The sequence below is a fragment of the Ornithorhynchus anatinus genome, chromosome 8 (assembly GCF_004115215.2).
Source record: "Ornithorhynchus anatinus isolate Pmale09 chromosome 8, mOrnAna1.pri.v4, whole genome shotgun sequence".
In the NCBI taxonomy this organism is placed as follows: Eukaryota; Metazoa; Chordata; class Mammalia; order Monotremata; family Ornithorhynchidae; genus Ornithorhynchus; species Ornithorhynchus anatinus.
This window is the reverse complement of record NC_041735.1, coordinates 49,251,596-49,275,566: the sequence shown is the minus strand read 5'-3', so window position 1 is coordinate 49,275,566 and position 23,971 is coordinate 49,251,596. Positions and strand designations below refer to the sequence as shown.

The 23,971-nt window shown below is 41.4% G+C and overlaps 1 protein-coding gene across 4 annotated transcripts in view; it reads right to left on the bottom strand.

The window, feature by feature from the left end:
* The window catches only part of RBMS3 (RNA binding motif single stranded interacting protein 3), a 1,099,136-nt gene that overhangs the window by 206,944 nt on the left and 868,221 nt on the right, over positions 1 to 23,971 (bottom strand). For all 4 annotated transcript variants that reach the window (XM_029070947.1, XM_007671050.4, XM_007671051.4 and 1 more), the window contains 2 exons: positions 19,823 to 19,980; positions 7,123 to 7,202 (listed from right to left, as the gene is read on the bottom strand). In XM_029070947.1, coding sequence (XP_028926780.1) covers positions 7,123 to 7,202; positions 19,823 to 19,980 — 238 coding nt within the window. The remainder of the gene's footprint in view (positions 1 to 7,122; positions 7,203 to 19,822; positions 19,981 to 23,971) is intronic.

Here is a 23,971-nt window from a genome sequence, read left to right as displayed (position 1 = left end):
TACAAAGTCCCTCAAAATTGGATCTCCCCTGGCTGTTGGATTGGTTAGCTACTTTGCCCTCAACCCGAGAAGATTTGGACTATTAGATTCTTTCCAGACCCCTCCTGCTCCAGATCTATGGCTCTTTTAAATCTCTGCCTTTTACCTTTGTATAAGAGAAAGTACATCACAACAAATAAATCCATGGTCACTCACTTCCCTTTCTAAGATCCGGGAACATTAATGGGCTGATAACAGAAACAAAGATTCAGGGTATGTCTGAAAGGAATGACTGGTTCTTCTGGTTGCCAGAAAGAGCTCATTTTGGGCAGGGAATGTCATTGTTGATTACTGTACTGTACTTTCCCAAGTGCTTAGTACAGTGCTCTGCACACAATACATGCTCAATAATAATAATAATAATAATAATGTTGGTATTTGTTAAGCACTATGTGCAGAGCACTGTTCTAAGCGCTAGGGTAGATACAGGGTAATCAGGCTGTCCCATGTGAGGCTCACAGTTAATCCCCATTTTACAGATGAGGTAACTGAGGCACAGAGAAGTGAAGAAGTGAAGTGACTTGCCCACAGTCACACAGCAATATTACTGACTGAATCAATGAGAAGGATCAATCATTCAGCTAATTAATCATATTTATTGAGTGGTTACTGTGTGCAGAACACTGCACAAGTGCTTGGGGAATACTATAGAACAGACATGTTTTCCTGCCCTCAACAAGCTCATAGCCTAGGAGGCTATCACCACGGTGTGAGTTGTCCGCAGATATACAAAGAAATTTCAAATGTTAAGGGAATATCTGTTCCCACTTTAGTACTACTTCCATGGTTTTTTCCATTTTTTTATAATTTAAGACATTCTCATGAAAATGCATCTTCCCATCTCTCAAGGAGAATATTAGGTCCACTAGATTATCTAATTAGAAGATGGACAGACGGCTAAAGATGGGAGAGGGAAACTTCTGTCAGTGTCCGCTGCTTCTACAAACATTTACACGCATCTTAGCAATCACTCGATTTTACTGAGCGCTCACAGTGTGTGCACAGAGCACTGTTCTAAGTGCAGGGGAGTTAGTAGACATGTTCCCTGCCCACACAGAGCATAGAGTCTAGAGAAGGAATTTATTACACTTCTAATTACTGAGCATCTGTCCCCCATCAAGTTATATCAGTGGGGATTTGCCCGATCCAGAAACTTTACACAAGAACATTACACAATACCATCTGAAACTACCATTTTAAAGAACTGAAACTACAACTAATGAAGCTCAGAAAATACGAGAGGAAATCATTGAGTGAGCAGACTGCCTCTCTAAGACAATAATGAAGGTTACAGAGAGAGTCTTTGGTATATTCCTATGGATAATGGTTCTATATGAACTCATTGTGGGCAAGGGATGTGTCTGCTAATTCTGTTGTACTCTCCTAAGTGCTTAGTAAAGTCCTTTGCAAATATCAAGTGCTCAATAAATAATATTGATTGCTTTGTATAGCTATACACATCTACTGGCAGAGATGCAAAATACGAGAGTGACGAACATCATTAACCTTATTAATGGTTTTTAGACCCTGCATTCCAATATTCTTGAGAGTTGAAATAGACTGATACTGAATTGATAATGCCATTTGTACAAATCAATATTTGGATCTTTTTTAATATATCTATTTGTTGACTGCAATAACTACAAGATCCTGAAAATTCACCTGAAACGTCATCCAACTGGCACGTCAGGTCCTGTCTTTTTCACCTTAGAACAGCACTGATCTATTTCTTTATATGGGAAATGAGAGGGCGGTTGCCTTGGTTGACCAGACTTCATTCCACTGTTTTAATTGTGGTATTTGTTAAGAACTTACTAGATGTCAAGCACTGTGCTAAGTAATGGGGTAGAATCAAAATAATCAAGTTGGCCACAGTCCCTGACCCACTTAGTAGAAGGAAGAACAGCTAATTAATTCTCATTTTACAGTTGAAGAAAATGAGGAACAGAGAAATTAAAGTCACGCGGCAGGAAAGTGGTAGACTCAAACTTAGGGCCCAGGTCCTTTGACTTCCAGGGTCATGCTCTTTCCATTAGGCCACACTGCTTCTTAATGGGCTTGAGGTACTAACAGTGGTTTTCAGCTTTCATTATGTGGCTAACTAAATATTACTAGCAGTGAACTATACATTAATCAATAAAATTAACATTCAGCAAAACACACTATAATGTTTTCCCATTAGCTGTCTATCTCCACGTTCCAGCGGTGTTGTGGGGCTTCAGAGAACAAGAGAGCAGGAAGCAATGTGACCTAACAGAAAGAGCACCAGACTGAGAGTCAAAAGACGTGTATTCTAATCGCATTTCCACACTTGCCTGTTGTTGACCTTGGACATCAGTTTCCTCATTTGTAAATTGGAGATTAAATACCTGTTCTCCTTCCCCCTTAGACTTATGATAAGGCTCATAGTAAGCACTTAACAAATAACAAACTTTATTAATTAACCATATTTATTGAGCTCTAACTATGGGCAGTGCACTGATTAAGTGCTTGGGACAGTACCATATAACAGGGTAGGTAGACACATTCTTTGTCTACAATGAGCTTACAATCGAGGGATTATTATTATCATCATCATTAGGAAAATTAAAATACTACCAGAGAGCCATAACTCCAAGTGATGCATTCAGGAAAACTTCTACAAATCCTTTAATCCTAATGGATATGCAAGCCCCACACATCCTTTAAAAATTGGCAATTTCCAAATCTATCTAAGGATATAAATTGATTGAAGTACGTCATTTTGACCTTTTCTTTGTCCCATGGAATAAGTTCAGTGAACAATCTCGATCCTTGTTATCAGAAACTAATTAAGTACACAATCAGATGCCTAAGGGAAATGTGCCACCCATGGGTCGCGTCATTCATTTGTTAACAGAAAATGAATTCTTTATTGTACAATTTAGTAATAGTCTAAACACAGATATCATTACACTACTACTATATTAATACTACATCCTCGCCTGCTCACTTCATTCCTCAGTATCGCCCCATTCTTCACACAACTCCTGCCACCATCATCAACCCCTGCCTCAACGCTTCCACCCTCTACCCACCCACGGGACCGTTAAACTAATTCTATTTATACGACAGAGGTGATGGGAACCTCATACTTTGATTGGACCGTGTAGGTCCCGGTACTCTCTTAAGATCAAGGGAATCAGACCAGAACTATTTGTTTGGTTCTTCCCAATTCCTAGATCTTAAATGTTTCTTGTAGGCAGGGGCACTGATTTGCATATTAAAACTAAAAAGTTAGGACCGAAATTGGGTCACTTTCCACAAAGTTCTCCATCTCCTTGTGTAACGCATGTACTCAAATAGGGGGCCGTGCATGTCACTGTTCAGAGACCCTTTGATAATGGTAGTCTTTCAAGTCTGTGTGTGGAGATCCCTTAGGTAGTAGAAAACTTACCCTTTGCTTTGCCAGAGGTTTGAAAATGGAACACTTAGGGACTGCTACAGCAGAGCTGAGCCATTCATTATGGGACAAAAAAATGTCTGGGGTTAGGAAAGCAAGCAACTAATGATCCTTTCTTCCCCCTGAATACATGGAGATCAATATGTAGGACATGTAACATTTATGGAGAGCTGTGCTTTTTCTTTCCCTCTGGGGGAAAAAAGTACTTCAACGTCTCCTTCTGCTGATGGCTGTAACACTAAAATGATTGACGCTAGTCTGTCTCCCTCAATTCCCTGCCGTTCTCGATTGCCTCATTCCCTGTCTTATAACGGTTACCCTGAAGTTTGATCTCTCGTGACTTCCTGTTTCATCTGTGGCTGAACTTATAAAGTTTAGCTTCTGGTAAGGATATTAAACTTCATTTATCTGGGGAGCCAGAGACTGGGGAGAACATTATATTCAAAAGCGAACAGATCAGACACACCTCTGGGAGGATATAACAAGCATTAATGGCCCAAGATGTATTCATTAAAAAATGAATCCTCTGAATAGATGGGGAGCTGGGGGAAAGTAACCATGTTCCATAATCTAAACTCAGCCAAGTTCTGGATCAATTCAGTTAACCTGTCAGAAATTCAATTGAAAAGACAGAACCAATCAAATTTAACCCTGAAAACACCAACTGATCTTTTCTAATACACAGCAGAACAATACTGGAAAAGGTGAGGTAAAGCTGGGGCAGGGTTATTCACCCTCCCTTAATATTGCCAGGCCCTCTGTTTTTTGACTTTAATTCAGTGAGAGGTCAAAGCAGTATAAGGAGTCGATTTTCCTCACGCCAATTACTCGGATGGTGGGAGTATAATTTGGAGATTCTAATTGGTATTCTCATAGTATACAGTCAAACTTGATTGCCTTTACCTCCCTTGCAGAAGGACAAGTAATTGCCCAGAGAATCGAAACTAAGATGGTACTCTTAGCCAAATGACTTCTACATATGGTCTGTTTGTTGTTGTTGTTTTTTAATCAGAGAAATTTAAATTGAGGAGAAGCCCAATTTATATTTCTCTGATAGAATGATGAGAAAGTCAAAGTCGGGACACCTAGAGTGATTTGTTCTCAACTTGTTTAGGGTGGGTATGAGTACAACTCTGTTAGGAGAGGATGATTCATTTACCTCCTAATTATAAAAACAGCTACATGACCGCACTTTAGCTTCATAACTGTGACCACTGCTTAGCTTGCTCCTCAAGATCTGTTTGGAAAACCTTCCCTCCTTTAGTTGATTACATTCTCAAGAACAACCTATGTAGCTTTAACAAAAATATAACCTTCTCAAATCAATCACGGTCAGGGATTCTAAACCGTCACTCTTCAGAACATTTCCATCCCGAAGATTCTGGCTTAGAAATGGTGGGGGGGGGAGGCGTCAGGAAGAGGTCAGTCCAATTATAATTGGTTCTAATTAGTATATCTGCCAGCAACGACACTTTTCCTGATGCTCAGTGACACTCAAAATGGCTGGGAAATTAGTTCTTCCTTCAAAAATATCAAAGAAATAGCTTCTGATGTGATTCTGTAACCTTAATGGTGGTCCTTGCTTCAGGATAAATGTGGGACCACAGCCTGGAGTTATTAGACCTAAGACTTGAACCAGTTACAGAAAACGAGTCACCAAAACAATGAAAAAACCCAACATAGCAAAGTTTGTTTTTTTTTAATCTGCCTGAAACACATATGCTCACTGAACGCATATGGACTCTGCCCCAATTTTACTCATGTGATCCATATTCTGTCCTCTGTCTGATTTTGTTCCCTCCCAAATCTGAATGCTGATGAGGAGATGCCTTGATTTTTGTCTTTGCCCCTCTATATATTACATAGTTCTATTTGGTTTCCAAAGCAATGTGCAATCAACGGAATGCTTAAGGACCAAAGACGATCGATAGCACTTATTTAATTCTATTACGGTAGGTGGAAACTTCAGTGGCATAAGGTTAAATCTCTAAAGAGTTTGATAATTGGGTCTAATTATTTTTCCCCATATGCTCCCTCAAGGTAGGTCTTAACAAGAACGCCTGAAAAACTCCAATACCAAGCCCTTGCTATTCACAATGTTTCCATTGGGTGTAGCTATGATATTAGATTGGTTTATATTGCAGCCCATGTATACAGGAAGGATGTCCAGACGATTAAGTACTCTAAGTGGGTTTCTTTGTCTCCAGTGCTAACAGGCATGACTCAGTTGCACATTACCCGGAAGAAACACGTTCGGCTCGGTTAGGTCGGAAAACACTTGAACACAGGCCTCTCCAACCCAGAAACCTGTACAATGGAGTCACATATCGAAACCTGAAGTGAACATGGTAGTTCCTGTAAAATAGAATTCACACAACCCTCCGTTTTATGATTAGACTTTCTATATGTACAGTCGTCTCTGCCTTAGCATACCATGTTGACTTTCACATAAATATGCATTTACCAGATAGAGTTAAAACACACACAAGGTAAATTACCCTAATTTAGCAACTGTTCCACCAGTCCCTGGACCCGAGTGAAGGATATCCAATCATTTGCTTAATCTGGCCTTCTATACTGAGGACTGCGTTCTTCTCAGATGTCTATGCACTGGGATGCTTGACGGCACATGGACGAGAAATGCTAACTCTTTCCTTAACATCACCATATGTCCCCAATTTGATCATACTGCACAGGGTCCCCAAGGGCGTACTTCTAAAAGGAATTTAACACAATTTAACTGCAGCTTTTGTATATGTCATTTTGTCTTCTAACGAGGGTTTGGATGTGTGGGGTTTCCCCACCTACTTAAATGCGCAGACAGGGCTTTGTGCCTCTTGGTATCATTCTAGTGTTGACAATCTAAACATTCAAAATCCACAAAATACTAATATTAAAATATAAACACTAAAGTTTATATTTTATATTGAGTTTAACCTCAATCGAGTCCCAGGAGTCAAAAGTGCCCCTCGCCCAAATTATTTCTCTAAAGATCAGACCGTGCAAAGCAGATGAAAACAATGCCTCTCGAGCTGAGGAACAGCTTGCAGGCAACTAAAAATGCCACAGACAGCACCGCTATCTCAAGCTCACAACGATTTTGAGACTCTCTAAAATGGCAAAGGAACAAGTCAACCAACCATTCGGGCTGCAGATTCTCTCACCTTCCCCACCTTACAGTTCCTCTTAGCATACCACCTCATCAAAATAAAAACTGTACTAGCAGCGTTCATGAAATCGAAACCACTGCTAATTGCAAAGATCTCTGAGAGTCCACAACTGTGAAGGTGCTAAGACAAGACAGTCCTATGCTCACACACCTGTTGTATAAATTGGATTTTTTATAAGCCAACACCCAAACTCTCAACTAATATACAACTGTAGATACACAATAATCAATTAAGCAGAAAAAATATTCTTTCTATGGGAGTTCTTTACACTCCCTTGGCCTTACTACTGTGTCCTACCCCAGGGTCACCTCAAAAGAAGGGTCAAACGAAAGCATGGGTAGTATAGCAAATGGATATGATTCTCTAAAGAAAAAGCATGAGAAAAATCAGATGGCCTTATAAACACCAACCAGGGCCTTTCCAAGCTAGCATTTTCCCATAACCAACATGCCTCTGGAAAGTCACTTTCTGTGATGACGTGACACCACTCACCTGGAACGCCTGGTGGTGTTTTCAGATATTTTCCATTAAAATGTTGAATTACTACTTCACATTTTTCTGTAGACTCCATCCTGCAAAGGAAGAAAAGAGACAGAGGGATTGATCTCTCAAGCAGATGAACAGATGGAAAAGGGAAAATCCATGCCCCAAAGTGGGGCGGGGACAAGAGAAGACCTCACATGATTATTCCCAAACCGTGCATTTCATCGTCATATGTCTGTTAGGGGTCATGGATTTTTATGTATTCATTATAATCAGGTACAGAGGTCGTTAAAGAGAATATTCAAGGGAAATGACCTGTCCCATGCTATGCAGAATAGAAGCATAAATAAATGAGGACTGGTTCCTGCCCTCAAGTCACTCAGAAGATAAAGGGAGCAAGCAAAAAGCACAGTTATAGTACTCTGAAAACAAACAAACAAAAAAATCAACCATTAAACAGCAAATATCCAAATGGGTGGAAACTGCCCTCTCCCATCCTGACCCCAAGTCTCCCCAGACCAGAGTATCATACTCATTGCTACCACTGAACAGTGTCCATTAAGGAACAAATTGAACTAGATTCCAAACAAGCACTGTGTAAAGCAGGTTGAAACCGACAGAAATCCTTGCCCTCTGAGAGTACAATATAACAGAGTTGGTAGGCATGTTCCCTGCCCACAGTAAGTTTGCAGTCTAGATGGGGATCCAGAGATTAATGTAAATAAATAAATTATAGATATGTACGAGTGCTATGGGGCTGAAGGAGGGGTGAATAAAGGGAATAAATCCAAGCGACAGGGTTACACCGTGGAGTCGGAGAAGAGGGAATGAGGGTTTGGTCAGGGGAGGGATCTTGGGGGAGATGAGCTTTTAGTAAGGCTTTGAAGGTGGGGAGAGGGTTCATCTGTCAGACATGAAGAGGGAGGGCATTCCTGGCCGGAGGCAGGATGTGGGCAAGAGATCAGCAGCGAGATAGATGACATCGAGGTACAGCAAGTAGGATGGCGTTAGAGGAGTGAAATGTCCGGATTGGGTTATAGTAGACAATCAGGGAGGTGGGGTAGCAGGGAGCAAGAGGAGTGAATGTTTTAAAGTACATGGTAAGGCATTTCTGTTTGATGCATAGGTGGATGGATAACCACTGGAGGTTCCTGAGGAATGGGGAAACACGGACTGAATGGTTTTGGAGAAAAACGATCCAGGTAGCAGAGTGAAGTACGGACTGGAGTGGGGAGAACCGGGAGGCGGAGAGGTCTAAAAAAGTAGTACAGTTATACTTCTGCTATGAAAAAGAAAATCAAGTGTTTTTCACACTTCTAATCCCCACGTACTACAGACATTTTAAATATCAGCTGGAAGAAATTTGGTGACATCAATAAAATTAGACCGACAAGATGACTAACACTCTTTTTACATTCTGAAGAACAGCTGGGGAGAATTTTGGCGTTCAAGGGATAGCCTAAGTTTCCTTTCCAATGGTGACTGTCTTAGGAAAGGAGAATTTACTGCATTTTTCAAGGTAAAAAATCTGCCATACCTACCAACGGAAATCTGTTCTCAACCTGATCTGTTCCCACAAGAAATGCCATCCATTGTCTCTTAGGGAAAATAAGCTTCTCTAGCAGAGACATGAACGGGAGAGGGAATGTAAGCACTTAATTACTACAGATGTTACTTTACAGAATTTTTATTCCAGGAGAGTCAGGGATTGAAAAGACTATACCCTAGTGTTCTCTCCTCTGTTCGATCCCTCTCCGGGTGCTCATCTAGATAAGCAGCAGTTAAAGATCTAACGTCTGCTTGAGCCTCGCAAATCAAATTCCCTCTCCGTCCTGAGCTGACCCAGAATTCTTACTGGAGAGGTCTTATTAGCTGAAGGGTGTGCGTGCCCGGGAGGGAGAGGGTCTTGACATCATCTGCGCTGTCTCAAACAAGGACCGAATATTCACGCTCTCGAAGAAGGCACACGTGCAGGGCATTAGGGGGGAAAAGCCAGTCGGGATAATAAGGTGGTGAACGTGCAAAGGATACAGACTCTTTTGTTTGGGGTTGACTAGGTCATGTCGATCCTTCGGGGTTCGACTACGCTCATGTTTTGGCAACACTGTTTTCGCTGCCAAGTCTAGTGGGCTGAGGCTGTTTCCGTGAAAAACAAAAGCAGCAGCTCAGATTGTTCACTTTGGCTTCATTCAGATTTAACTAAGCGGATGTCTGCAGCGAGCCTTTAGAGACTCTTGTCTCTGAAAGAATAAATGCAATAAAAGTCTGTTTTCTGTAGCTGCGGGCGTTTAGTGTCAAACTATGTTACGCTGCACCACACAGCAGTGACAATTTCATTTTAATACATGGGGCACATTTTAACAAGCCAAAGCAGTCCCAACAACGCCTGCAATACAGGAACTGCCAAGCGAAAGAGCCTCGGTGCGCTTCATGCATTTTCTGTGGGAAGAGAATAAAAGTGCAACCCACAGAGCTCTGGGAGAAGGGGGACTTCATCTGAATAGCCGTCTCAGAAAGAATGTGCCCATTTTATTCTCAAGTTTCACAATTAACAGCTCTCAAATGCCAGGACTAGCTATCTGTAATCTGGCACACGCTTCACTTGAAACCGACACTAGCATTATCAACCCAGTTTGAAAAGGCAGCATAATAGACAAAGCAGCCTTTACATGTTCCTTTCAGATGGATCCTTGAATAAGGACAACTGCACCTATTCTTCATCTGTAGTACCTGAATCCCCACGAGTCCCCAGGACAGCTCAGTGGGACACAGTTTGACAAGCCGACCATTCCTCTAACAGCACTTTAATTAGGCTCCTCCAAGCCTCTCATCGTGCTGCCATATTTCAGAGCTTTCCGCCGGCTCTAATGCTGAAATGAAAGTAAATACGAACACCCTCTCATTACAGTGCGGCTTAACTTAATACTTGGTAACTGTTTCTCTGACATTCCAAACGCACCGTGGAGTGGATCGCTGTTGATTCTTTCTTATAAGCTGGGCTGAAAAAGGGAACCAGGTTCACAGCCAACTCAATTCCCCCAGGTGAGTTACAGCAGATGAGACCCTGATCCAACATTATTATAATACATTGGGTCTGACTCACAAACCCATGTGGGCAAAAAGGGGTCGAGCTGTACCACTTAAAATCTACTTTGGACATTCCAACGCCATCATACCAATAGCAAACCTTTAAGAATAATAATAACAATAATGTTGGTATTTGTTAAGCGCTTACTATGTGGCAAGCACTGTTCTAAGCGCTGGGGTAGATATAAGGCAATCAGGTTGTCCCATGTAGGGCTCACAGTTTTCATCCCCATTCCACAGATGAGGTAACTGAGGCACAGAAAAGTTAAGTGACTTGTCCAAAGTCACATAGCCGACAGGCGGCACAGCTGGTATTCGAATCCATGACCTCTGACTCCCAAGCCCAGACTCTTGTCATTAAGCCATGCTGCTTTAATGACTCTGGCCATATGACAACAGGTCCTGTGAATATTATATATTACTAAAATATACCGATCCCCTCAACTATTTCAACAAGACACAAGAGACCACTGGTGTGAAAGGTCTGTAGTTTCTGATATTACAAAACCTAGGTATTTTTGTTTCAGTAAGATTCAATAAGGTTCTAATCCCAGCTCTGCCACTTGCCTGCTCTGTGACCTTGAGCAAATCACTTCAATTCTCTCTGCCTCAGTTACTTCGTCTATAAAATGGGGATTAAGACGAAGAGCCCCACATTGGGCAGGGACTATGTCTAACCTGATTAATTTTTATTATTATTAAAAACAACAACAATGATCAGGATATTTGTTAAGTGCTTACTATGTGCCAAGCACTGTTCTGAGCCCTGGGGTAGATATAAACTACTCTTCACCAGCGCTTAGAACTGTGCCTAGCACATAGTAAGTGCTTAACAAATGTCATTAAAAAAAATTCAGTTGGTGGGTCAGTTTTACCTTAGAAAAACTGTAGGGTGATGTATATTTTTATATCTAAAATTTGAAATGATATTATAATGGATATGTGATTTTTTTAAATAAACAAAAGTGACCTTTTGATATTTACTAAATACATTGTACAATTCTGTTTCTTAATCTTCAACAACACTGAAATACAGGGTATACTAAAAAGATGAAGTGAGGCAGTTTTGGTGAAAGAATCATCCAATCATATTATTCTAAGAAGTTTTTCAGTCAATTGACCTCAACAGGTTGCAGGTAAACAGATCGCAAGCAGCAATTTATTAAGTCTACATATCAATTCTACTTTAAAATTTATTATCAACTTAGTTTTCTGCAGACTTGTTATGTAACGTACCAGCCTAAGTCGGCGAGTTCCTATTACAATAATAGATTTTATTCGGTGACACAGACCTATATGCTGTTAATTAATTATGCTACCTCAGCAGTTCACTGTTCAGTGATTTACTAACAGGCAAAGAAGTAGAACACTGAATGAGTGTGGCCAATAAGTCCTCTGGGAGTCAAGCAGAATGGCACCTAGGGAAATCAAACCTGAGAGTCTTCAGAATGTCTGGAACTAATGTCTATATACAGTCAGCTCTCCCACAACACATGTTTCACTGCTTGTTTTGGCTGGAACGTGAATGCAAAATTAGGTATGTTCTTTCCAATAACACTCGTTTTTTCTGAATAGAACATGATGCAATGTCAGAAGAAATGACCGTGGTATCTGTTAATGTACTCAATACACAGTTACAAAAATTTGAGCTTTCTTTAATGTGGTTTTCTTCAAGAATATAACCCACTCACTACCAGACAACTGTCTGCGTGTGCAAGACCATGAGCTGCCCCGGCCGTCTATCTGATTTCTTAAAAAATCTTATTAATATCACCTATTTTATTTTTGCGTGGGTATATCCTTCTTACTAAAGGATGTCATCTAATGGCGCGATGTTACCTAAACAAGATTCCACGGGATCCATAATTATGCTTTTCTGTGCTTAGCGATGCCATTGGCAGGGCCTGTTTCTTTGAAATCTGTCAATCAATCAAATCAATCGTATTTATTGAGCACTTATTGTGTGCCCAGCACAGTGTAAAATAGCATGTTTGCCCTCCCTGCTCGAGTCTGCTACATTTCAACTCGAGATAAAGCCTTAGCTTTGGATTCTGTTATCTATTCTATTTATTTATACTGATGCCTGTTTACTTGCACTGATGTCTGTCTCCCCCACCCTAGACTTTGAGCCCACTGTGGGTAGGGATTGTCTCTCTTTACTTGCTGTACTGTACTTTCCAAGCGCTTAGTACAGCGCTCTGCACACAGTAAGCACTCAATAAATACAACTGAATGAATGAATTCTACCATTATGCATTCTCCATATATTTCTGCCTAGCAGCATTCTACTGTAGCAGGCAATGTCTTGTCTTCTCTTACGCTGCTGAGTCATCGAGTCGCCTTCGACCCTTAGCGACTCCATGGACACATCTCTCCCAAAATGCCCCACCTCTACCTGCAATTGCCCGGTAGTGTATCCATAGAGTTTTCTTGATAAAAATACGGAAGTGGTTTACCAATGCCGCCTTCCACGCAGTAAACTCGAGTCTCCACCCTCGGCTCTCCCCCGTGCCGCTGCTGCCCAGCACGGGTGAGTTCGGACTTGTAGCAGATTGCCTTCCACTCGCTAGCCACTGCCCAAGCTAGGGATGGAATGGGTAAGCCGCTGCTTGACCCTATCTCCCATAGCCGTGACTGGTAGAGCACAGAAAACTCTCCAGGTTTATCCCTGAGAGGGGAGGTAATGTCTACTGAACATATAATCACAAGTCAGGATCACAGTGAAGACCGGCTTTACATGGTTTAGGGGAAAGAACATGGGTTTGAGAGTCAGAGGTTGGGGGTTCTAATCCCGACTCCACCACTTGTCAGCTGTGTGACTTTGGGCAAGTCGCTTCACTTCTCTGGACCTCAGTTACCTCATCTGTAAAATGGGGATTAAGGCTGTGAGCCCCACTTGGGACAACCTGATCACCTCGTATCTATCCCGGTGTTTAGAACAGTGTGTGGCACAGAGCAAGCACTTAACAAATACTACTATTATTATTATTATTTCTATTAAAGGACATGTGAGGAGAATGGCTGGAAACAGAGATGGTTGTCAGTTATCCTATAATAATAATAATAATAATAATAATAATAATGATGGCATTTGTTAAGCACTTACTGTGTGCTAGGCACTGCACTAAGTGCTGGGGTAGATAGAAGCAAATCGAGTTGGCTGTCCTTTAAGTGGGGTTACCTCAAGCGTGACCGGCTGAAGATACATTTTAAAACTGAGGTGAAACACAGCAACAATGTGATGCTGCTGGGGAACAGTCAGTGGTATTTAATGAGTGCTTACTGTATGCAGAGCACTGAACTAAGCATTTGGAAAAGCACACTGCAACAAAAGTTGATAGATCCATTCTCTTCCTTTTTGTGTGCAGAGCCCTGTACTAAGTGCTTGGGAGAGTCGAGTACAGTCGGTAGACACTAACCCTGTCCGTAAGTTGCTTACGGCACAGTGGATTTCTGGGAGAAAGTGGATAAACACAGGGGATATGGATAGATGTGAGTGTGCTTAGTGGCTCGCAGTCTAAGGAGAAGGAGAACAGGTACTCAATCACCATTTTTCAGATGAAGAAACTGAGACACAGATAAGTTAAGTGACTTGCCCAAAGTCACACAGTGGGTAAATGGTTGATCCGGAAGAGGACCCCAAGTATTCTGACTCCCAGACCTGTGCTCTCGCCAGTAGGCCATGCCGCTGCTGTTACCTAGGCATGCACATACAAGACATGTTGGGAGGCCTGAAGAAAATCAATGCAATGCATTAGCTTTTACCAGAGAAATTATTTTTAGCATTTGAATACATGATTAGTGCCAAAGAGAGAGTCTGCTACAGAGTTTGGCTTCCTAGGTAATACACTGATTAATACAATGTAAAAGAAAAACTAACCCTTTAGGAGACTGTAATGAAGAAGGGGTCAACAACAGGATAGTCAAAATTGAGGCCAAACCGAAAAGTTTTGAACTGGTGATGTAGCCAACACGGCTTGTAGACCCGCATCAGCAACCAGTGTCTACCTGGCTATTTGAATGGTTCGCTAGTGTCTTCTGCATTCACTATGCAAGGACAAATTGCAACACAAGATCAAAAATGTCCTGACACTAAGCCAGTCCACCATCAAAGCTATATTCACCTCAACAAGACGTCGATGGGTGGGTGACGTAGGTACAATGAACATTAATAGGATACCCAAACAGCTGCCATGTAATGAGCTGAAACTGAGTGACCAAAAATTAGGGGGAGCGAGGAAATGTTTAAAAGGGTTTAACAGAGCACGGTTTTAGATTGGGTAGCGAAATTTTGCAAACCATACGTGGCTATCACCAGCCTGACACGTTGTAATCCAGAAAAGAAAGTGGCTCTTTTTAAGGAGGAGCTTGAGGGAATCACTAGACTAAGAGGGAAAACAAAACAGCACTGTGCAACAAGAAACAAATACATCTGAACAACAGGCATCAGCCTTGGTGTGTGCACAGCATGGTTGGACTGTCCTAAATCAACTTTTTCAGTCAAACCTGAACGCACAGATACAATTATCTGTCTGTGTCACTGTCAAAAAGTAACAACTGTATTTTCAGTTCATATTTCAAATCCTCATTAATTTCTCCTTTATTTTGTGTGCATGTCATCTCTAATCCATAAAAGGTTACAGGAGTCAACCCTGAAAGATAATAGAACATTTCTAAATACTACTGATTACCTAACCAGTCCATGATTATTATTGGTAGACCATGAGGCCCCGGGGAAGCATGGGGCAGATCTGTTGCCCTGGCATCCCTAGATAATGGAGGCCAAGGTTTGAAGAAAGGGGGAAGGAATGGGAGGAGATGAAGACTAGTAAGAAAGAATAATTACTGTATTTCTCATGCCCTTACTATGTGCCGAGCACTGTTCTAAGCGCTGGGGTAGATACAAGGTGATCAGGCTGCCCCACGTGGGGCTCACAGTCTTAATCTTCATTTCACAGATGAGGTAACTGAGGCACAGAGAAGTTAAGTGGCTTGCCCAAGGTCACACAGCAGACAGGTGGTGGAGCCGGGATTAGAACCCAGATCCTCTGATTTCCAAGCCTGTGCTCTTTCCACTGAGCCATGCTGCAAGCCAAAGTCTCTTCTTTTCCATGCTCTCAGGAGGGCAGAGATACTGCCAAGGCAGCAGCCATGCTGGAGGAAAGTGGAGAGGAAGGAGAAACCGTAAACATTTGGGAGGATCCTGGCCCAGTGGATAGAACATGGACCTGGGAGTCAGAAGGGTCTGGGTTCTAATCCCGGCTCTGCCACCTGTCTGCTGTGTGACCTTAGGCAAGTCACTGAAGTTCTTTGTACCACAAGTACCTCATGGGTAAAATGGGGCTTGAAACTGTGAGCCCCATGTGGGACAAGAACTCTGTCCAAGCTGATTAGCATCTATCAACCTCAGCTCTTAGAACGGTGACTGGCACATAGTAAGCAGTTAATTAAATACCATTAAAAAAAGGGTACCAAAGCCCTCCTAGTGATCCTGGAACCCAGGGGGAAGTCATGCGAAAGCTTAATAAAGGAATAAAGAATTTTTGAGACTGCAGGAAAATGTGGAATAATTATCACACACTCCCAAATACAGCCACCTATCAAAAACTCCACCCAAATCAAATTTTAGAAACCCCAAACGAAGGACTTGGTGGTAAACAAATCAAAGGCCCAGTTCTCTAGCAATCACTTTCAACTTATTTCTGCCTAGTTTCTTTGTGGCCAGCTGTTTAAGGAGGCTGAACTGGGAACACATTTTTCTCTGGTTGGTCTTTGCCAATGGCACCAGAGTATCCTTTTAATACAATTTTAGGTGAACAGATGCTCTCATTTCTGGAATAGGAAAATGGAGAAAATGAACATGCAGTCGTTTCTCTCCAGACGGCTGATTTATGACACTGCCTTCCCACATTCAGGTAGAGTACCCTGCTGGCCCACGTTCGTGCTGCAGCAGTTTGGACCTGAGTGTCAGCATTTCCATCACAAACGTCTATTTTCAAAGGTTTAAGACTTGGCTGTAAAATGTCACCAAGGGGGTGAATCTTACAAAGTCACTTTAAGGAGCATGACTGTAGGAAAAAAATAGAAGATGTAATGACACTTTTTGGTTGAGTCAATCAATCAGTGGTATTTACTGAGCTCAATTCTATCAACTCGCCCCTATCCACAAGAAACTTACAGTCTGGAGGGGGAGACAGAAAGGAAAATAAATAACAGAAATGTACATAAGTGCTGTGGGTCTGAGGGTGGGGTGACTATCAGGTCCTTAAAGGATATGACTCCAATTGCACAGGTGATGCCGAAGCGAGAGGGAAAATGAGCGCTTAGTCGGGGAAGGCCTCTTGGAGTTGTGATTTTACCAAGGCTTTGAAGGTGAGGAGAGAGGTCGTCTGGCACGCACACTGGGAGTTCTAAGGCAGGGGAGAACGTGGGCAATGAGTTGGTGGGGAGGCAGATGAGAGGGAGGTACAATGAGTAGGTGGCATTAGAGGAGCAAAGTCTGTGGGCTGGGTTGTAGTGGGAAATCAGTAAGAGGGGGTGAGCTGACGGAGTACTTTAAAGTCAATGATACTTCTGAAACTGCCCAAATACAGATACTTAGAGTCTTTTGGAAGTCTATGTGCCTGACCAACAGCCTCCATTGCTGTTACTCTGTCCTTTCATCAGTTGAACCACACTACTATCCCTCCACCTCACTGACTCCCTTGCGCACTGCCCCTGCTGTTAATTCCAAACCTATAACTACCTCCTGAGGACCCACTACTCTAACCCCTCCATCTCGGGTCCCTGATGATAGACTACATAACAATGATAGACTCCATGACTGGCAAGATACAGATGACCAACCAGTTTCCCCAAGGACTACCCTCCCTTCATCAACCCCCGTCTTAAATCTTTTTCCTTCCCAACTATCTCCCAAGGGGGTATCTGTCTCTAAGAGCAGGCGGTGTTTCTGCTCTTAAAAATCTAACCCTAAATCCACCTCTGCCATGGATCCTGTCCCTTCTCACCTCTTCAAAATGTTTACTCGCACATTCATCTCCTCTTGCAGCTATCTTTTGATTTCCCCTGGCTCCTACCCCTCTACCTTCAAACCAGCTCAATCTTTCCTATACTAAAAAAGACTTCCCTTGACCCACAAACTACAACTATCATCCCATCTCTCTCCTTTTCCTTTCTAAACTCTTTGATCAGACTGTAAATATCCACTGTCTTCCCTTCTTCTTCTTCAATTTTGCTTTTGACCCCTTGAAATCTAAGGGGGCTTTTTTGCATCTCTCTGTATTATGCACATCCCAAAGCAATGTGGATATTAACTGATTACTGAAGCACTGAAGACTGTCAATAGCACATGTGATAAATTTTATCATGTTAGGGACTCAACTCTCCTAGCAGCTCCCTTTGGCCTGGATTTCATTAACACGACACTTTTCTTCCCTCTATAATTGCTCCTCAATCTTCTCAGCTGACTTCTCATTTTGTGCTCACTGTATAGCTGTGGCATAAGACTGTTCTGGTTTCTCTATTATTTTTCCCATACAATTCTCTTTCGAAGCAATTTGGGAGCTCACATGCCTCCAAAATCATCACCAGTAACAAAAATATCTATTATATGCTCACAAGAGTAACACTCTGGCTATAGTTCCTGAAAGTTAAATGGACATGGTCCCTGGACCTCGTAAGTTTAGATTCTAAAACAAATATCAGTGAAGCAGATATGTCTTCAACTTCTTAGGATTCAACGAACCCTTCTCTTGCAGATTTTTCCCATCCTTTTCCTTTCTCTCACTTTAATATTCCCAAACCTTGGCGGTGTTTCCTTCACTCTACAATCTCTCTGTCAGTCCACGTACATAGACTCTCTGGTATCCATTATGTAGCAGCTGATTTACAGTACAAAGCTCTAAATTATGAGGCAGGAAATTCCTAGCAGTTCATACCCATAAACTCATAGCTTTTTATGGACTACCGATTAACAGTAGGGTGTTCTGCTTAAGAACCTTTTACAATTTCCTTCAAAATGGCATTTTAAACATTTCAGTAGTGATCATGGTTTTTTCATCTATCACTGTTCTTCATGTCCAAAGACAATGCTGCCAAGAGTGATCGTTTTCTTTGCGTGTACTTGTGTCAGGGAAATCTCATGTGCGCCACCAGGCCCTTCTGCCCAGAATGGATCAGTTGAGGAAATGCTGGCTTTGGGTTTGCAGCTGCAGCTGCTGAGCAGTCTTTCTCATAGTTTGCTTAAGGTCAGCCTCTTCCTCGATGCCTTTGGTGAAAAAGAGGTCCTCTCCACCCCTGACAGCTTCTTGGCTGGTCACCTGTCTAGTTGCCTGTCTAGTCGTTTCCCAGCATTTCAAAGCATTCTTAGAGCATTTCTTCTGCCCACTAAATGTGTGATCACCTCACAACAATTCAGGATATAGTAGATATTACTCCTAATTAGACTGTGAGCCCATGGGGGGACAGGGCCTGTGCCCATCTTGATTGTCTTGTACTATCCCAGGGCTTAGTACAGTGCTTGGCACACACTAAGGGCTAAACAAATACCATATTTAGAATTATAATCCTGTAAGACCATCAATGGGCAGGGACTGTCTCTATTGTTGCTGATTTGTACATTCCAAGCGCCTAGTACAGTGCTCTGCACATAGTAAGCGCTCAATAAATACAATTGAATGAATTAGTTAATATCATGCTTGGAAATGTATTCTCCAGGTCAGTGGGGTTGGCAACTGCAAACACAACGAGGCCCTTAACTTGATAAATATCCTATCATTTATACTCTTTTTCTAGTACACTTTTACATTTTACATGTGTTTTACTGTTCAGGTGATACAGCTAAGTGAAAGCAACTATAAACATACAAAGGCGCCCACACAGTCAAAAGCTGGTTTTTTTAGCTATCCCTAGGCACCATTTCTTATTCTTTCTGCAGTTCGTCCTGTTTTGTTTTTCTTGAAACTACAGCAAGCACAATCATTTTAATCGTTGCATTTCTAGCTGAAATCCCCTTTCTGTGAATACTCCCTTAAAGTTAAGTTGAAACCTATTCTTCTTTCCCTGGCAATGACAGTAGATAATCTCCTTTTCTCCCTTCCACAAACATCAGGCCCAACCGTCTGGGGTATTCCAAGGTAAATACTGTTTTTGATCTGATCTTACAGTTCTGGAACTCTGGGGCTTCCTGAAAATCCCCACTTCTTTAGATACCTATCCTCCTTCTCCTTTGGAGGAATTTTCTTTTCCTTAAGAAATCCATTCCTGAGCCAACCAATGCTTGCTTAACATTTTACCATGGAGGTAGTGGGCATTTTTTAGCTGTATCATATATTGAAGTATCTGTTTTTGCGAATACACATTCATACAATGGTGAAGAGAAAGATGAAGAATAATATGATTTTTATCACACAAATTATTTTTTCTAGATATTTCAGCTAATGAAATGCATTTCTCCTCATTAATATTCTATAGTTTAAAGAAAATTACATATACAATCTGATAGGGGTACTTGATCTCTTAACTATTATGGGCATACTCAAAAATTCAGAGTAAAATAGAGGAGACAGCATTTATAAAGGGACAAAGGGGTAGAAGTGTACAGTCAGAACAGAAGTTTCACCTGGCAAAGCCAACTCCTCTGCTGACTCCATTGGCATCTCTCAATATTCTGGTGGAAATGACGTGTCCAAAGGGCTTCAGCATGTTCTCCAGCTCTTGCTCATCCATAGAGATGGGTAAGTTTGAGATGTACAGATTTGTGGGATCTTGTTCTTGTTGCTAAGACAAAAGGAAAAGAAACAATCCCATTATGGTCTGAAACTGGGGCTCATATTCATGATTTAGAGCCACGGTACTGAAAGGAGAGAGGAAGATTAGTCTACCGACCCAAGGTCTTTCTGATATTACATGGCAAGATCTTCCCCCAGCGCACTAACTCAAATGACACATCCCCGCTTCCTGCTACCCTGTGCAACAAATCCAAATTCTTTCTATAGTGCAATGATATGCTTCAGACCTCTTCAAGAAAAATAAAAACACCCAGAGAAGATAAAAACCAACTGAAAGGAGGAGAAAACAAGTGGAGTATTTCACTAAATTTTTAGTATTCTTTTAAATTAAAGATTTAACACTTTAAGAACTTGTTTGCACACACAGGGACAATGTTGGCAAAAAGGCAATAAGTGCATCTAGAATGAAAAGACTGAAAAAGAACAGATTTGACTTTGAATCCCGAGTTTTACAGCAGCTGTGGGAAGAAGCAGAAACTTCCTTGTTTCCATATGGACTGTACAATTATCTTTTCAGTTCAAGCTACTCTGCTGTGTGCAGAGATTAAATTGTATTTATTTATATCTTTGAAATATTCAGTTAATTTTTGAGTATTGGAGCTTACTAAGGATGATAAGAATTATGGTATTTCTTCCAAGGACTGAACTAAGCACTGGGATGGATACGATACAATCAGTTCAGACACAGTCCCTTTCCCGTAAGGGGCTTGCAGTCTAAAGTAAGGGGGAGAAAAAGTAATGAACCCCCATTTTACAAATGAGGAAAGTGAGGCACAGAAAAGTTAAGTAACTTGTCACAGCAGGTGACAAAGACAGAATTAGAACCCAACTCCTCCAACTCCCAGGCCAGTGCTTTTTCCACTATGTCACACTGCTTTCCACATCTATGAATAGGAGTTAGGAGTTACTATAAAATTTACTCTGTAAACATAATTACTCTAGAGTAACAATAGAAACCATATATCATTTTATCTCAGTTCTACACACTTGGGATAACAAGAAACTAAGTGCAAGGGATATCCAGTTGATAAGAGGAAGAAAGTTGGAGTGTCAAAAGGATCAGAGGGGACATGACGGAGATGGAGGGATCAAGAGGCTTCCTGTGGGGGCAGGACTAGGTACATTCATTCATTCTATCGTATTTATTGAGCGCTTACTGTGTACAGTGCACTGTACTAACTGCTTGGAAAGTACAAATCAGCAATAGAGACAAACCCTGACCACACCAGGCTTACAGTCTAGAATGGGGAGACAGACATCACCAAAACAAGTAAACAGGCATCAATATAAATGAATAGAATTATAGACATATGCATATCAAAACAAATAAACAGGCAACAATATTAATAAATAGAATTATAGATATATACACTTAAGCACTGTATACAGTGCTTATAAGAGGAGAGGGGGGAAAGAGCAAGGGGAGCAAGTCAAAGTGATGTGGAAGGGAGGGAGAGCTGAGGAAAAGGGGGGCTTAGTCTGGGGAGGCCTCCAGAGGTAGAACATGGGCCAGGGGTCGATGGTGGGACAGGTAAGATTGAGGTACAGTGAGAAGGTCAGCACCAGAGGAGCGGAGTGTGTGGGCTAGGTTGTAGAGGGAGAGAAGGGAGATGAGGTAAGAAGGGGCAAGGTGATGGAGGGATTTGAAGACAACAGTGAAGAGTTTTTGCTCCCTCCCTCCACACATACATCAGGCTTTGGGTAGAGCTCTCTGGGTAATGCTACCTGGGTTAGGACCCTGAACCCAAGGGCAAATGATTATTTCCAACTTTAAAGAAAGGCCACTAGGTTTAGTTGCTACCTTCCTACCTGCATGCTCACAGAATAATACGCAAGACTTTCTCCTGGTCAAGAGCAAACACTACTCTTCCTTGAATATTTAGGTGAACTGGGGAAAAAATCCAATTTCAGCCTAAACTAAGTCTGATTTTTGGAAGATTGGTTCCAAGACACACTTCTGTATATTTAATTTTTTGCTTGTCAGGTTGGCCTGAAGCTTACAGTGGATGGATTTTATCACTTAAAACAGACTTTGCATTTCAGGCTATTTTCTAACAAGAGGTCAGAGAATTTACTGAGGCAACAACTCTCTCACACCCTTAAATTTAGCTTGTTGTGTTTTAACTTCACTCTTTTTTGATTTGATTCAACTTTTTCTCTGCATCAGATTCTATTTGGCATCATCACCTTAATTGGGTTCTCTCACTTCACTCCTCTGCTTCTCTTACCAAGTGAATCTCTTCTTCATCATCCATTGTTAATTTTATCACTTCATTTATGGAATATCTCACTCTGTCTCTCTCCCCCCAACTCAACAATCTCCACAAAGGTAGAAGAGTGAAGGAGACAAACCAGCTTCAGCAGCAACAGAGGGAAATGCAGTTTTAAAAGAGATAGGTATCGTTGTTAAGATATTGCAGAGTGGCGATCAATCAGTGGTATTTGAGGATCTGCTCAGTGCAGGACATGGTATTAAACATTCGGGAAAGTACAATACACAGAGCTGACAAACACAGTCCCTGCCTACAATGAGTTTAGAGTCTAGAATGAGAGAAGAAATGCTCTTGTGGCTAAGAAAACATAATCCATGCTATTTTTTTTTATCTACAGGAACATCTCAGATACACCAGAAAAATCTCTCTTCCCCCAGAAAAATTTTTCTTCCCCTCTCTACAGACTGCTTTGGAATCACAGCATCATTTGTAGTTTGAAGCCAAAACTATATAAACCATGTTAAGTAGATGAGCAGCATTCTCTAGCAGTTAAAGCAAGGGTCAGGGACCTAACCTCTGGTTTTTTTCTGACCACACCAAACTATGTACCCATAAGTAGGATCTCAAACTGCTCTGCTTCTCAGTATTTTGATTTGTGAAAGGAGGAATGGAACAGAGAGCTCCTTGCTCCTGGTTTAATTCCACCAAAAACGCATGGAAAAGGGGGGGATACAAATTGGACCTTGGTTTGTGGAAGAAAGTAGGTACTGTTGAGATTTTTTTTTCCACAAATGTGCACCTAAGTGTAGTCATTTCAGCAATCACTTCCTTTTCCCTTAGCTTTTCTATTAAGGAATATGCCCTGCCAAAATATGTTTTTCATGCATTTGCCTTTTACTAGCGTCACTTGAGTCATTTTCCAGACAGCCAGACAAGTGAATGCTTCAGGAGAGTTTTAGCTACAACGTACACCAAACTAAAATGTTACATTAGTGGGAGTGTTTGATTAACCTATGGATGGACAGTACGCGCTCAATAAATACAATTGAATGAATGAATGAATATGCTTTCCAAAGTAGGCAACAAACCAGGCATACTGGAAATAGGTATATAGTAATAATAATAATGATGGTATTTCTTAAGCGCTTACTGTGTTGCCAAGCAGTGTTCTAAGCACTGGGGTAGATACAAGGTAATCATGTTGTCCCTTGTGGGGCTCACAGTCTTAATTCCCATTTTACAGATGAGGTAACTGAGGCCCAGAGAAGTTAAGTGCCCAAAGTCACAACGATGTGAAAACAATACAATATTCCTAATGACAATAATGAACTGTTGCCCTCATATTTGAGGGACATTATCATTAAACTTCAGGATTACTAAATTATTAGCATTTGAAACAATTATATTTTAAAGGTGACTTTAAGAAACTGTATTTGTGCTTTTCCATACTTAACCTCTTGACCTAGAGACAAGTTTAATCCAATGGGATCACCAGCCAACAAGAAAACGAATGTATTTCTTTGTGGGAGCTTATTTTAATTATATAAACAAAGTCCCAGCGATCTTGTCTGGAAATTCACATAAAGAGCTATTTAGGCTGAGTGATTCTGCTATCTATCCTGATGCAGCCGGCAGAAAGGGGAATCCAAAGGGGTTTAAAAACGTGTGCATTTTCAAATAGCCAGAGCACCATAACAAACCGTACTCTTCCAAATGCTTAGTGCAGTGCTCTGCCCATAGTAAGTGCTCAATAAATACCAGTGATGA